The following is a 13,917-nucleotide window of genomic DNA, read 5'->3' on the forward strand; positions in this document are numbered from 1 at the left end:
GGGGTGTGAGCAGCCCGCGGAGGCCCTGGCGCTGTGGGTGCTTGGCACCTGACTCAGGAGCACCCGCAGCACGGAGCCAAGCTGCCACCGGTCTGGTGATGTGGTGACCCCCTCCCCCCCGACAACCTTGTTATGTATTGGGTGGGGCAAACAAAAATGTAGGTGCTGCTAAAATTCCTCTATAGCACACTGATTGTTTTCCAGCCATCCTCTTAACAGTTAATCCTAAATATTCAGTGATCCAAATGTCTTTTCTTTGTCTGTCTGTCATGCTGAGAACAACTCTGGGGAAAACAGGCTGCCTTGCTGCCCTATAGAAATTGAAGGGTAGATGTCTCTTTAAAAAATAAAAGTAAAATGGTTAGTTCAGAAATTACAGAGACTGTAGGAGGCATCCTCAGTAAAACAATAGGAGTAGTCTGGATTTTATTTTAGATTCTTCTTCCCCCCCACCCCATTTTCATTTCAACCACTAATTACAAAGTGCAAGCTGGAGGCTCAGCAGTGGTGGAGCAAGGAAGGAGGAGACGTGCGTGCTGGGTGCGGAGAAAACAATTTCACCAACTGCTTATTTCAAACAGAGAGATCAAATGAGGTTCCAGGTGACGGGTCCCTACTACCATCACGAGAGCTGTAACGCAGTGTTGTCGCCATCGGCAAAGTTTGTACATGCAGAGAAGAGAAGGGAGAGCTAAGGACCAATGGTTATTAGGGAAATGTAATCTTTTTATCATGGCTTGCTGAATAAAACCTCTGCCATCCACATCGTGGGCCAGGTAGTGTTTGGCAGCTGAGTGGGGATGAGTTGGATCTGAAGAGGGTGAACTTTCAGAGTAGGAGAATCTACATGGTGGGAGTCGTGTGAATCGGCACAGAACCTCCTTCTTCAGAAGGGGGCTGCCATGGCTCAGGGAAGCCTCTGGTGTTTTAGGTGTATCCCTGTGATCAGGGTTGGATTTTTTTTCTGGGGGTTCAGGGAGACTGAACCCTCTTCTGTGAGTTCAGCACCAGCCACATAAGGAAGCCAAGCTGAGCAGTGTCCTGGTGTGATGGTATTCCTGCTGCTGGGCTGACTAACATCCATGCGGAGCGGGTGATTTGTCTCTCCTTCTTGTTAGGTGTGTGCTGATAACAGCCAAGCCCTGGAAGGTGGTCAGAAGATAACCATCTCTGTGGGAGTGAGTGTCAGGGTGTTTATTTCCTGGGCTGCTCTCTTCATGACTCCCATTTCTGGCACAATGAGCATCAGTGGTGCTGAATGCTTCAGCAGATTTTTCCTGGCTGCATGCAAGGGAACGACAAGAAACGGGTCAGGCACAGATTTTAGCATCAATGTGACCTGTTTGTCCCTCTGAGAGCACTTTTGTCCTGTGTTACTGCACTGGGGGGGTGGTGGTGGTGATGAACAGCAGCCTGCGGGGCAAACCAGCAGCCTGCCAGTGAGCTCCAGGGTCAGCTTGTCTCTGGTGTCTGGGTCCTGATTTCAGCTTGATGTTGAGTGTGGGTGATGGTCTGGGAGAACACAGGTGCATTCAGCTGATGGACCAAGGAGCCAGGCTTTGCTGGTCTCTGGGCTGATGGCTTGGTGGCTTATGGTAGCATGATGCTGGGTGGAAAACTCTATATGGTTATATTTTTATGGAAATCCCTGTAGCAAGAGGCCTAAGACTCTATGAAAGTTGTGAACTAGTTGTGAAAGTCTGTGTTTTCAGCATCATCCTGTGTTTGCCTCTGCACCCACGTAACCTGTGTTGAGACTCCCTCCTTGTACACAGAAAAGATGAATTTTCTGGGTTGCTCTGTCTTTCCCTTCTCTGCCCTCATTGCTGCACATGGCTCCTAAAACTCTGATAGAATCAGATGCTTCACTTTAACACATACCCTTTTCCCTTGTATCCCAAATGCAGAAGCATTGTAAAGCTGATTATAACCAGAGCTCACCAAGCTTCATTATCCCTCTGAGAGGAGGGTAGAAAGAAGCCCAACTGGATTCATAATGGGTTAAGATGTGACTAACAGCACAAGCCAGCCAGAAACCTCCTCATTCAGCAACTGTTGGAAAACAACTGTTTGTCAAAGCTAAAAACTTCTAGGGGAATCATACAGGCTGGTTTCGTCAGGAATAATTGAGGGTTTTTCTTTTGGATTCGAGATAAAATTTCTGGTCAAAGCAAGAAACCCAAAGAGACCCTCCACCCCAAAGTAGTCAGCCAGTCAGTCCAGCTGCTGGCACAACTGCTTGGGGCAGGGGAACAGCACTTTTAGCAGTGGCCTCTCTGACTTCTTGATGGCCATCAAACACCTCAGACTCTGTGGTTGGAAGATGGGTTCACTGCACACACTGAGCAGCTCCAGTTCCTTGGGGATGCACAGGCTTCTTTCACACCTGTGCTCCCATTCATTTGACACATGGGTGCAGCAAGCCACACTTCCCAAACCTCCTGCTCCTCCCAGCTGGGTTTGGGCAGGATCCAGTTGCTGGAAGCTCTTGCTTTGCCCGTTGCTGATCTGAGTCTCAGCAGCTCCTTCTCAGGAGTCTAGGCTCAGGTTTATCAGGAAAACTGGAGCATGTTGTGCCTTGGTGTTTTCCTCCCTGCTCTCCAGGATGGGCAGATGTTCTCCAGGAGGGGAAAGCTGGCAAGTTTGCACGGTGGATGAAGGGATCTGGACACTGCATCAAGATGTCCCCACTCTTCCTCCATGCCACGGTCGTTTTGAGAGAGCTCCCAGACAGGAAACTGCTTTAGACCAGAGTGCCCCCCCCTGCTGCCGCTCCCACAAGCGAGGGCCCCTCCGTGACGGTTGCGCCGTCTCCGCTTGGCTCCATCTGTTGTACTCTGTTGTGTTTTCTCTCCGTAGTAACATGCCAGTGGCTCTCTGGGGAGCCAGGCCAGCCCATGGCACAGAGCGAGCTCTGGCCTGGGATGCACAAGCAACTCGGGGCATCTCATCCTCTTGGCTCACCCCACGCACAGCTTTCGGTGGCCACCTTTTGGCTCAGCAGCCAGAAGAGCCGAGCTGCTGCCTGCCTCAGCTTTCCTGGGTCTGAGAGCAGGAAATGTGGCTGGAGTCTGTTCTTTTCCCCCTTGCTCTCTGGGAAGGGCTTTGCAGCAGTGCCTCAAGGAGGCTGGAGCTCAGGGGCTGCCTCCAAAGCCTGATGAGTGTAGAAATTGGCCCACAGGCAGCCAGCACTTGCCAGGCCCCTGCCCTGCTCCGGACCCGGGTGCACAATGGTGTATTGTGGGCTAGGGCCAACGCAGAGGAACAGGGAGAAGGCCTCGGGCTGGAGGAACAGGTCCTGATGTGCTGCCAGTGCTGCAGCATCCCCTTACCAGGCAGCGCGTGCCCTGGGAGAGGGGGTCAGTGAAGGATGGTGTGGAGTGGAGTGCCCGAGTCTTCCTGATGTCTGCCCTGTCCCTTCCTCAGCTCGGGGCTGGGGCTGGGCTTGCTGCATGTTCTCCCAAGGCTTATGGGTTGCCTGGCCTGGGGATCTGTGTCTGGTGGTGCAGCTGAGCCTGCGGTGCTGGGACCTCAACTGTCTGCCCTGCTTAGGTGGAAGCTGCACACCACTGGTCCTGGTGGAAACCCTCCACGGAGAGCAAGTCTAGATGTGATCCCTCACCCACCTCCTGGCAAAGCTTCCCCTTCCCCACACACCCTGCGATTCGAGGGAGGGAGGTCTGGGGACCAGCTGTGCTGTCACTGCTGCCATTTTTATCGTGCAGCCTTCTCTTGCTCCTCTTTCTTGTTGTGCTGATTTGCATTGACTCAGACTTCCTTGCTCGCCATGGCCTCGAAGCTGAGGCAGAGTGCAGGGGAGTGTTTGCGAGTCAAACACCACAATCAGGCTCACGGGGCACTGCTCGAGCTGGCCAAGACCTGAGCATTTTTTGCCAAGCTCTGCCTGTGCAGGCTGGTAAAATCCCTGCCCCGAAGTCAAAAGGGATGAGACAGGCAGGAAGCCGGTTTGCAGTGTCCCTCTTATGCCATGTTTTGGTGTGGTTTCTGTTTGCGTGCTCTCTCTTTGTGGGGGATTGCAACAAGCTGAGGTTGGGCTGCTCCTGTGATGGGTCAATGCTGCTTCCAGCACCCCCAAACAGTTTGCCATGTTCCCTTTACTGGGAGCAGCCCCCTGTGTCCAAGGTACCACATAGCAGCAAGGCTGTTTTCGTCCAGCATCATATTGCAGCGAGGTGTTTTTGCTCCCCCATCTCCTTCCTCCAACCCCAGAGAGGCTTTATAGTGGGAAAATGAGGGTTATGCATGAAGCTGCTCGTGGAGACCCCAGGAACAGTCCTGATTTGGTGGTACAGCCTGCTTCACCCTGCTTTTCCCAGAGGCTCTGGGCCCTGTGAAGATGGTGTGAGGAGGATGCACAGGTTTTGAAGGAAACAGGCTTTCTGCCGCCTGGTCCTTCCCCTCCCTTTGAGCCGTTGGCCACCTTCAGCCCTGCTCAGCAGAGGAAGAGGGATCTTGATCTCCAGGAAAGGCTGTTCCTGCAGTACCTGTGCCATGAGCCAGCATCGCTACAGACTCAGGGCTGCCACCAGCACACAGCCCGACAGTGCAAGAATCCAGGTGGGATGCTGTCTCGCACGACTGAAATCCTTTCAGATCCCAGCTTGTTTCTCCTTTGTTGATCAAGGCTTTTTCCCCACCTCCAGTCCCCATGCTGGTGCAGTCCTGTGTGTCCAGCTGTGCTCAGCTTATGGGTTTGGCTTGGCACATTCTTGCCCAGAAGGGCTGCAGGGGGTGTTTGTGGTGACCTTTAAGCATCACAACTCAGCTCTGGCTGTCCCACGCCATCAGCTCCTCTTGCAGTCCGGGTACTTGGTTTGTGGCTCTGCATCACCCACCATCCCGCAGCAGGGACCTGGAGACAGGGGACTTGGAGATGCTTAGTGTAGCCCAGTCCAGCCTTAGAGCTGTGTGGGAGTGGGGATGCAACAAACCCTGTGGCATGAGTGTCCCTGATTTCATGTGCCAGGTGGCTCAGAGTCCTGTCAACAAGATGGACACATACAGATGCATTTATGTACTTGACTGAACCAGGATGTTTTTCTGTACTGGGACTGGTTTCCCACAGCACTGGCGCTCTCTGCAGTTGGTTGTAAAATCCTTTGGGCTCTGTGTGTGTTTGTCTGTACACTGGCAGCACCCTGCAGCTCCCGTCCTGGCTGGGGTTTTGTGGTGCTACTGTGACACAGCAAGTAACAAGGGAAAGTCTGTCCAGGGCAGATCTGAGATTTTTTCAAATACTGCATCATCTTCTGCTTTAAAATGTGTTTTTGTGGGTGATACTTTTATACTGATCATACACATATAAATATAATGTATAAAAGTGTTTTTAAAAAAACAACAAACTTTTGCTCTGTCATCACTTTGAGAAGGATTTAATTTTGAACTTAGCAAAGCTTCAGGCAGAGTCTATGGAAAGTTTTGGCCTGGGAGGAGAGCAGAGTGGAAGATCTGGAGCCAAGCCACTGTTACAAGAGTGTTTACAACCTTCAGTGCTGCCAGCACCTCTAAGAGAGCTGCCACCAAACGTGTCACTTCTGATGCGAGGGTGAGGGCACCCAGCTTTGCCTGTGCCCCAACCTGGTCAGGCTTTTTCTGGAGTGAGACAGGTCTGTGCTGCTGGGGAAGAGCTGGGCTTGCAGCTGCTGTCTTAGCTTTTTTTGGGTGCCTGGATCCACACAGGGAAATGCTCCAGTTCTTCCTTTTTTTTCCCGCAAAGATTTGCAGCTGTAAAATGGGGCTATAGGTTCTCATCTGCACTGGTCTTGGTAATGGGGAAGAGGTGAGCACCCCTTCAGTTCCTTCCCCACCCCATTACCTCTGCCCGTCCTAGTGGTTCACTCCAAACCCTCTGTCCTGAGATGGAGTGGGGGATCTGTGATCTGTAGGGAGACTAAAAGAGCTTGGCTTTTTTGTGAACTAGAGGCTGAGAGGGGTGGGACTGATGCCTGTAATACTCAGGGGGGATGGCAGGGAGGGTAATTATTTATGTCCATCCAAGAATAATGTTGGCACAAGAACAAGTGGGTAGAAACCAGCAGGAATAAACTCGGGCTGGAAATGCGAAGGTTTCCATCCAGTGTAGGAAGACTGAGTCTCTGCCTAAAAGGAGCTGGAACAAAAACTTGAGCTGCTTCTCTTGAAATACAAAATTCAAATGGGCTCGTTTCTAGTGTCTCTCAAATACAGGGCTATTATTTCAGCTGTTGTCAGCTGAAATGAAATAAAATAAAGCATATTGAGCTCAGCTATAAAGCATATAGTAAATGCAGGTGAATAACCATTGGAGGGAATGGAAGGGTTTCCATTGTTTTAATGGAGTTTGTCTCTTTGTTTGGAAACTTGCATTTCTGAAACTCCCTTTTAAATACAGAAACCCTCTAGAAATGAAATGTTTGCTTTTGCATTGAAGTCAGAAGCTCAGGTTCTGCAGATGAAGCCAGAGGGGTGTTATTAGCTCTCCTCTGATTTACATGTGTGCTGAAACTTCTTTTTTTCTTGTAACTGAACCACTGTGAGAAAGGTTAGGGTGTTGCAACAGGAAGCCTTTGTGCGTGTGCATGTAAATATATGTGCACAAACTGCCTCTGTTGCCTGTGTGCGCTTTCCTGTGTGTTTGTGGGATTTCTCTCTCCCAGTATCTTCCCCCAAAATGTGTCTATCCAAATGCTGCAGCACCAGGCCAAGGAGTCTTGTCATGTTTTATATGCCATGACAAAAACTCTGTGCTATAGAGAGCAAGGAATTGGCTGTTACCTGGGTTGACTTAGTCCTGTTTTCCCCTCTCCTCTTTTTGCTCTCTCTCCCCCTCCATTAACACATCTCGCCCCTCCCGCTAGCTGCTTTCCTACCCTAAATGTGTTGTGTTGGCATATCAGCGATTCAGGGCTGGGTAGAAAACTTGCCCCTGGTCCAGAAGCTTGGAAAGGACAAGCAGACCTGCCTCTGCTCACACCTTGGGAGGAAGCACAAGGACATCCAAGTGTCATCAAAAGCGAAGTCTCCCACCCAGCACCACAGCTGTTCCCGCAGGCATGAGGGCTGTCAGCAGTCACAAAGCTGCCCGTTGCTCATCCCCTGCTGAGGGCTCCCCAGTGAACGGCTCCATCTGACAGCAGGCTGGGAGCCCGGGGCTCCCCAGGGTTGTCCCAAGCCTCACCTTTCTCTCACATCCCCCAGGTTGCCATGACAAGGCGGTGCTGCTCTACGAGTATGTGGGGAAGCGGATCGTGGACTTGCAGCACACGGAAGTACCAGATGCCTATCGAGGGAGAGGAATAGCCAAGCACCTCGCGAAGGTACGGCTTCCCTGGGCAGAAGCTGTTGCTGTCCCAGCGGCGGCTGGAGACCCTGGCTGAAACAAGGCTGTGTTGCACTGGTGTTGCATGTTTTCCCCACGGGAACCGTCCCTGCTCCAATGGGAGATAGGGGCAGCTGGCGAGGCAGATGGAAATCCGTGGTCAGATATTCCTATTTCTGGCAGTGAGAGGGGCTGGGTGTGTGCTAGCATGTCCAGCCGCTCACCCAGGCTTGGACCTTTCCTCCTCGCAGCAAACAGCCCTTGTGTCACCTTGCAGGGGCTGATGCTCTGCCTCTCCTGGGGGCTGGACCCCCTCATCTCAAAGCTTCAAGGTTCTCATGAGCCCTTTTCCTGCCTTGGGCCCTGCTTTTGAGGCCCACAGCCAGACAGGGTTGCTGAGGAGCTGTGAGCATAGCGGTGGTGGGGACTGCAGGGTGACGCTTTGGGGTTACAGCTGCGTCTTGGCCCTGTAAGCCAGGGCAAATGGGTGACAAAAGTGGCCTTCACATGATGTGGCTGGGTCACCTGTGGTGCAGCATCCCCCAGGCTGGATGTGTTGAGGGTTACCCGGAGCAGCGGGGGGATCCCTGCACACTGCTGGTTAAACTGGGGATGCTGTGGAGGCTGCAGCAGGATGGCTGTGCTCTCCCCCCAGCCCCCTCCCTCCTCTGCCTCTCACAGGGCAACCTGCTGCGGCCCCCAGCTGCATGTGGGGTATGGGAGTCGGGATGCCTGTGAGGCTTCAGAGAGGATTTTAGACTGGGGGTGCTGGTTGTAACCCATCTGTCCTCTCTGGCTGGTTGCAGGCAGCCCTGGACTTCGTGGTGGAGGAGGACCTGAAAGCTCACCTGACGTGCTGGTACATTCAGAAGTACGTCAAGGAGAACCCGCTGCCGCAGTACCTGGAACACTTGCAGCCTTAAGGCAGGACTGCTCTGACACCAGCGCGCCTGTCCCTGTCTGTTCATCGCGGCCTTCGCTTCTCTGCGGTCTCAGGAAACCCCCCTCCTACACTCACAATTCCCACTTTTTTTAAAGCGCATCCATGTGGTGTGTGAGTGTGGGCACAACCTCCTCCTCTCTGCCCATGTGTGAGCGTGGCTATGGCCCTTGAGCTGGGCTGGCTCCGGGCACGTGGGGTGCCCCCCACCAGTGCTCTTCCCAAGCCAGGGGTTGGAAGAGGATGATTTTTCCACCAAACTCCATCACAAGACCAGGGGATGACTCATTCTGCACTGCATCCTCTCCCCTCTGCTTGGCGACGGCTGTGAACTTGCTGGGGGATGTTGGTTAGGGGTGGTCGTGGGGTACCAGCCCCCCTTTCCTCTCAGCAGCTGGGGGACATGCTGCAGATTAAGTCTTGTGGGACTGAGGGAAATGCTGGAGGAGCCCCAGCTCTGTGGCAGGTTCATCTCCTGCAGCATCTGTTGGGCACTGAGCTGTGTCCAAGCCCATGCAGGGCTCAGATGAGAACGTGTGGGCCATGGTGGCACCTTGGGGGCTTTGCTGCACTGGCTGTGGAGACACTGGGACAGTGACACCTTCGGGCCTAGAGGCAGGAGCCTTGTGAGGAATGGGCTGTGGCCAAGCGTGTGCAGCGTGAGTAGGCAGGAGAAAAAAGGTGGCCAAGTTGCAGAGGCTGCTCCCTGGAGAATCCAGCTCCTGCCCAGCCTCTGTACGTGGCCTCAGCGTGGCATTCCTGTCTCTGCTCCCTACTATTGGTGTTGACTATGCTGGGGTGGACACAGCCTGCCCAGGAGGAGAGCACCAGCCCCCACAGCCAGCCCTGGCCTAAGCAATGAGGCGATGTCCCCTGCTTTTGCAGGCACCAAGGTGGTTTCCTGCAGCTGAAGAGGAAGGCTCCCCACCATCTCCCTTCACTCCAGCTCTGTGCCCCAGATTGTGAGGCCTGAGTTATCGTCGCATCCTGAGAACAGCGGAGGCGAGGCCTCCAGGACCTGGTCCTGGCCTGTCTCTGGGGCTCAATGCTAGAGCCTTTGCATGGATGCCGATTGCTTCTCCTGACAGCCTTTGGAAAGAAGCCCTGGATCAGAGCATTACCCATCTACTCACTGGCCTCCTCGCAGCTCCCAGCCCAGGGTGCTGGCAGCATTGTGGGGTCCTCAGCCAGCAGCAGGAACACCCTCGTGTCGTGCTGTTACCTCCATGGATGATGACCCTGTAACCCAGCTCAGTGTTGCCACAGCTGGATGTAGAGGTAACACTGTGATGGCAGGGCACTGCCTGATTCCAGTTTGCTGCCTGTCCTGCCTTGCCCAGGCTTTCCCAGTCCTGAGCTTAGACCCCAGAGCATCTTCCTCCGTGCTTTTGGGATTTTGCAGTGTCCCAGACTTGGGCTGTGGTGGGGGAGCCAGTGATGCCAGCACACCAGCTCTGAGCAGCTGCTGGGGGCTGTAGCCAGGCAGAACAAGATAAAGAGTCTTTCACCTGGAGGCCAAATCCAGACCTATCTTATCTCTCAGCAGGGACTAAAGTTTACAATCTGCCACAGACCGAATTAAGCCCTGGTCAAGAGGCAGCTCAGCCCTCTCCCAGAGCCCCGTGCAAAGTCCGTGGAGGCAAAGACAAAACTTCCTACAACCTTCTCTCCTGGTTGAGTTGGTCAGAGATGGAGACCCCTGTATCTGAGCTCAGCCAGGGAGGCCCTGAGCTGTTCCTCCTGGACACCAGCTTGAGGTGAAGCCCTGCAGCCTGCCTGTCCTTTTGGGCTGCCCACCACTGACATAATGCAGCCTTCTGCCCACAGGCTTGAGTAAAATCACCGCAGGCTGACACACCCCTGCCTGTGTCCTCCATCTTGTGCTGCTCAGGAAAGGCATCGGGCTCAGCCCTGCCGCTGCCTCACATTTCTGCCCTCTTGCTGCTTATTTCAGCCTGGCTGCAACTTTCAGGATGGCTTAGAGGGACTGGGAAAGGGTCACAGGTAACGAACTAAAGAAAAGGGGCTCAAGGAGAAATCTGGGCTGCTAAATGTTCACTCTTCAACTGCAAAACACACTTTGACATCTAGTTACAGGAGCAAGGCTGGCTCTGTTACTGCCAAGTGATGACAGAACCATCCCTCCTCTTGATCCCAAGATGAAGCTGAACTGTCTCCTCTTGCAAGCCAAGACACCATCATATCTTTGTCACAGCAGATGTGGGTGCTTGGAAGAGATGTGTGCCTAGTTGCCTCCTGGGAGCAATAGCGTGAGCCCAGCTCTGCAAGCCTCTGCCCTGGTTCTGTGCTCATTTCCACTGTGTGACAGTTCCCAGAAGTACCTCGTCGTGCATGAGAGCAGCTTGCTGGAGGGTGTGCTCCAGCAGTGTCCAAGCCTGGCTCTGGAGCCCTTTGTGCTGCTCTGGCAGGAACCTCATGCTTCCCGGCACTGGATCACAAGTGGCAATTGCTGCCTTAAATCAGGCACAGCACACAGTTTTGCTGCTGCTTCCCTTCGAGGTGCTACAATCCCTCTGGTATCTGATCTAATGGAGACATGTGCCAGTGTCTGTGCCAACCGTTTCACTGCTGTACCCATCCTCTGCCCCGGCCTTCCCCTTCCCTGTGGTCTTTGATGTCAGCCAATAGCAATACCCACAGGTCACCAGTGATGCCACGGTCCACGGTGCTCCTGTGATCTGGCACTGCCAGGCAGGAGATGGCTTGGGGTCCCTCGGTGTTAGGCAGCCCTTCCTCCTGCCTCTCCACCAGCTGCCCTTTCCCACCTGGTCTCTGCAAGAAGGAGCTTTGAGTCTGGTGCTGCCCCTTGGTGCTGACTAAGCCTGGAGGAGTTGGGGATCCTGGACTCTCTCTGGCAACAGGACTCTGGAAGTGGTTTGGTTGAATACTGAGGTTCCCAAACCCATCTGAACTACAGACCTTGGTGGGTAGGGAAATGCAAATTGCTGTCAAACCTGCTTCCACATCACCGAACTTGAAACACCCCCTCCCTCATCCACTTTCCAGCGTTGTCTTCCTCTGTTCAAGGTTTCCATTCTGTTGAATTTGGTGGTTACGATGTGCCTTTCCTTCTCAGGACCTGTTACAAATGACCTTTCTGCTTTTGTTTATGTCTAACATTTATCTTTATCCCTCCCTCTGTCATACTATAAAACATGAACATAATGCATGGAATACAATACAATAAAAAGTGTGGCATAACTGCCCTGCAGTTGTTCGCTGTGCCGTGCTTGGTGGGAGGCAGGAGGAGATGCCCACACAACCAGGAGACCTCGGCCAGCCCCAGCTCTGTCATTGCTGGGCTGGGTCATTTCAACAGGGAGCCTGTTTCGTGAGTCCTGTCAAACAACTATGCTCTCTGTTCCACGTCCAGGGTATGATTTTTTGCTGTCTTGTTGCTGCATATTCATTTTCTACATAAATCCCCAAAAAACACATCTTCTAACACATCTCTTGGACAGTAACTACCATGTATCTACCAGCATCTTGGAGAAGGTGAGAGAGAAGGCAGAAGCTGGCAGATCTGCACATTGGTGTACTTAGCATCTGCTTTCCTACTGCCTAACCTTCCCTTCCAAAAAATGGAGAAAATGCTACTTTTCTTCCTCATGAGGAAGAGGACCCTGTGCAAGAAGCAGCCCATCCATGTGCTGAGGATAATGGAGGGTCTGTAAGACCCTCACTAGTTCAGGAGTTGATGCCAGGCCTGGTGTTGGCCATGGCTCCTTGTGACTTGCAGACAGGCACTTATGTCTTTTCATCACCTAACGTGGACTCCACCTGCATCACCCTTCTCCCATCACAGAGCACCTCAGAGCCAGACCCCAAGTGAAATCAACAGGGAGCCATGGGCTGAAGCTACTGAATTTTCTTTGAGGTCATTGGGCTGGCTGAGCTTGTGATGAGTACACAGAGCTTGGGGTGAGTGGGATCACAACTGGTTCCTTTCTTTGTCAGCTGTGAGCCATCCCTGCTCACGCTCACCAGTCCTGCCCTGAGATTTCAGGCCAAACAGTCTTCAGGAGTTGTTTTACAAATGCAGCTTCTCATGAGCAGGCACTCAGTGCTTGTTTGTTGGTTTAAGTTGTTTGAAGACATTAAGGCATGAAAATATTTAAATAGCTGGTGGAGTTGTTCCCTGCTGTGCTTGTCCGAAGCAAGGCAGGTGGGCAGGTGACTCAGAGGAACACAAGCTGCTTCCCTCCTGGGGACAGCACTTCTCAGCCCTGTGAGCACAGCCCCAGCCTTCAAGCTCCCAGCACAACATTTATGTCGCTTCCTGAAGCTGGGTGCAAACTCTAGAGGCTGAGGCCAGAATTTCAATAGCTGAAAATGCCAGGGCTGGGGGAGTGGTGGGGAGAAGGGGCACAGCTTATTTACAGTTATGATTTGATCCAACATGACAAGTGACAAATGGCCCCTGGGCTGCAATTCGAGCAGGCAGGAGCGTGGGTTTTGCTGCTCCCGAGACACAACGCGTTAGGTTTGGGTTATAGCACGAAGCCAGGCTGTTGCTGGTAACACGCTCTGTTTACATTCCACATTCCAGACAGTCCGATGCTCTGGCCCGTCCCAGCCATGCTGCCGCTTGGCCACACACTCTGCCAGGCTGGGCATACTTCCCAAACGCCTCTTGTTCGTGCAAATGCACCATTTACCTCCACTGAAACAGCTGACCCTCAAATTATGGCCGAAAAAGCAGGGGTACAGAAGGGCCCTGCAGTCTGGAAGTGCAGCCTTGCGATGCCTGGGAAGGCAGAGGCAGCCATGGGTTTGTCCTCTTTAGTTACATTACATCAGTTGGAAATAACGTTGTCAAAAAGAGCCTTTTTCTAGGAATGGAGCTGCAAAAACAGCCACACTCTTCTGACATGCACTGCTGGGCTGGAGGAAGCCTAGTGGTGCTCTCGGATGGGTGCTGGGAGCCAAGGACAGCTGACAGTGCAGCACATCTCCAAGAGAGGAGAGATGCAGAGCAGGGAGCTGCTGTTTGTTAAGGGAAAACTAATTCCTGAGAAAAAGGCTCCTCTCCTGGGAGGAGCCAGAACTGGGAACTGGAGAGAGCCCTGGAGAGGAACGGATATAGGCCATCCAAGCACCCTGACACAGGTCCCCTTAGGTGACCCTGCTGTGCTGGGGGGTGGCCCCGGGGCTAGAAGCAGAGACCTGGATGGGTCCTGGGACATCCCCACAAACCTGTGACAGCAGCAAATCTGTATTTCGTTTTTTAGTGAAGCGTTTGGCTATAAACTGTTATTCCTCCTCTGAGATGAAGCAGTGGTGGAGCCTCCCATGCCCTGCTCCTCGTTCAGAGCTGATTAAAGGGGCTAAATTTACCCCAAGAGAGCCCAATCTCTCTTCCCCAGGGAGTGAGGTGCTGCCTTAAGGAGGTCCTCCATTCCTCCTCCGCCTGCGAAGAGAAATCATGTATTTTGTTCCGAGCAGGAAAACAAGGCAACGCTCAGGCTCTGGAGGCCTGCTGAATTGACCCTTCTCCTCTCCACAGCCCGGACCAGGGCGCTTCGCCCGCGGCGGAGGCCGCACCCCCCCTCATGGCGGGGCCGCGGGGCAGGCCGGGACTCACCACCACGCTCCTCCCACGGCCGGCCCGCTCCCGGCGGAAAAGACCGGGAGCAGG

The 13,917-nt window shown here is 53.3% G+C and overlaps 2 protein-coding genes across 2 annotated transcripts in view; both read left to right on the plus strand.

Annotated features, from left to right (window-relative positions):
* Positions 1-590: 590 nt before the first annotated feature.
* On the plus strand, positions 591-11,490 carry NATD1 (N-acetyltransferase domain containing 1). The gene is made up of 3 exons (XM_026859171.1): positions 591-633; positions 7,198-7,316; positions 8,125-11,490. The coding sequence occupies exons 1-3, from the start codon at positions 591-593 to the stop codon at positions 8,239-8,241; spliced, it is 279 nt and encodes a 92-aa protein (XP_026714972.1). The 3' UTR covers positions 8,242-11,490.
* A 1,475-nt stretch (positions 11,491-12,965) lies between these two features.
* TMEM11 (transmembrane protein 11) overlaps positions 12,966-13,917 on the plus strand; it is a 9,320-nt gene continuing 8,368 nt past the window's right edge. The window contains exon 1 of the mRNA XM_026859172.1: positions 12,966-12,983. Coding sequence (XP_026714973.1) covers positions 12,966-12,983 — 18 coding nt within the window. The remainder of the gene's footprint in view (positions 12,984-13,917) is intronic.

Source organism: Athene cunicularia (genome assembly GCF_003259725.1).
Source record: "Athene cunicularia isolate RWA chromosome 14 unlocalized genomic scaffold, athCun1 chr14_part1, whole genome shotgun sequence".
NCBI classification, from domain to species: domain Eukaryota; kingdom Metazoa; phylum Chordata; class Aves; order Strigiformes; family Strigidae; genus Athene; species Athene cunicularia.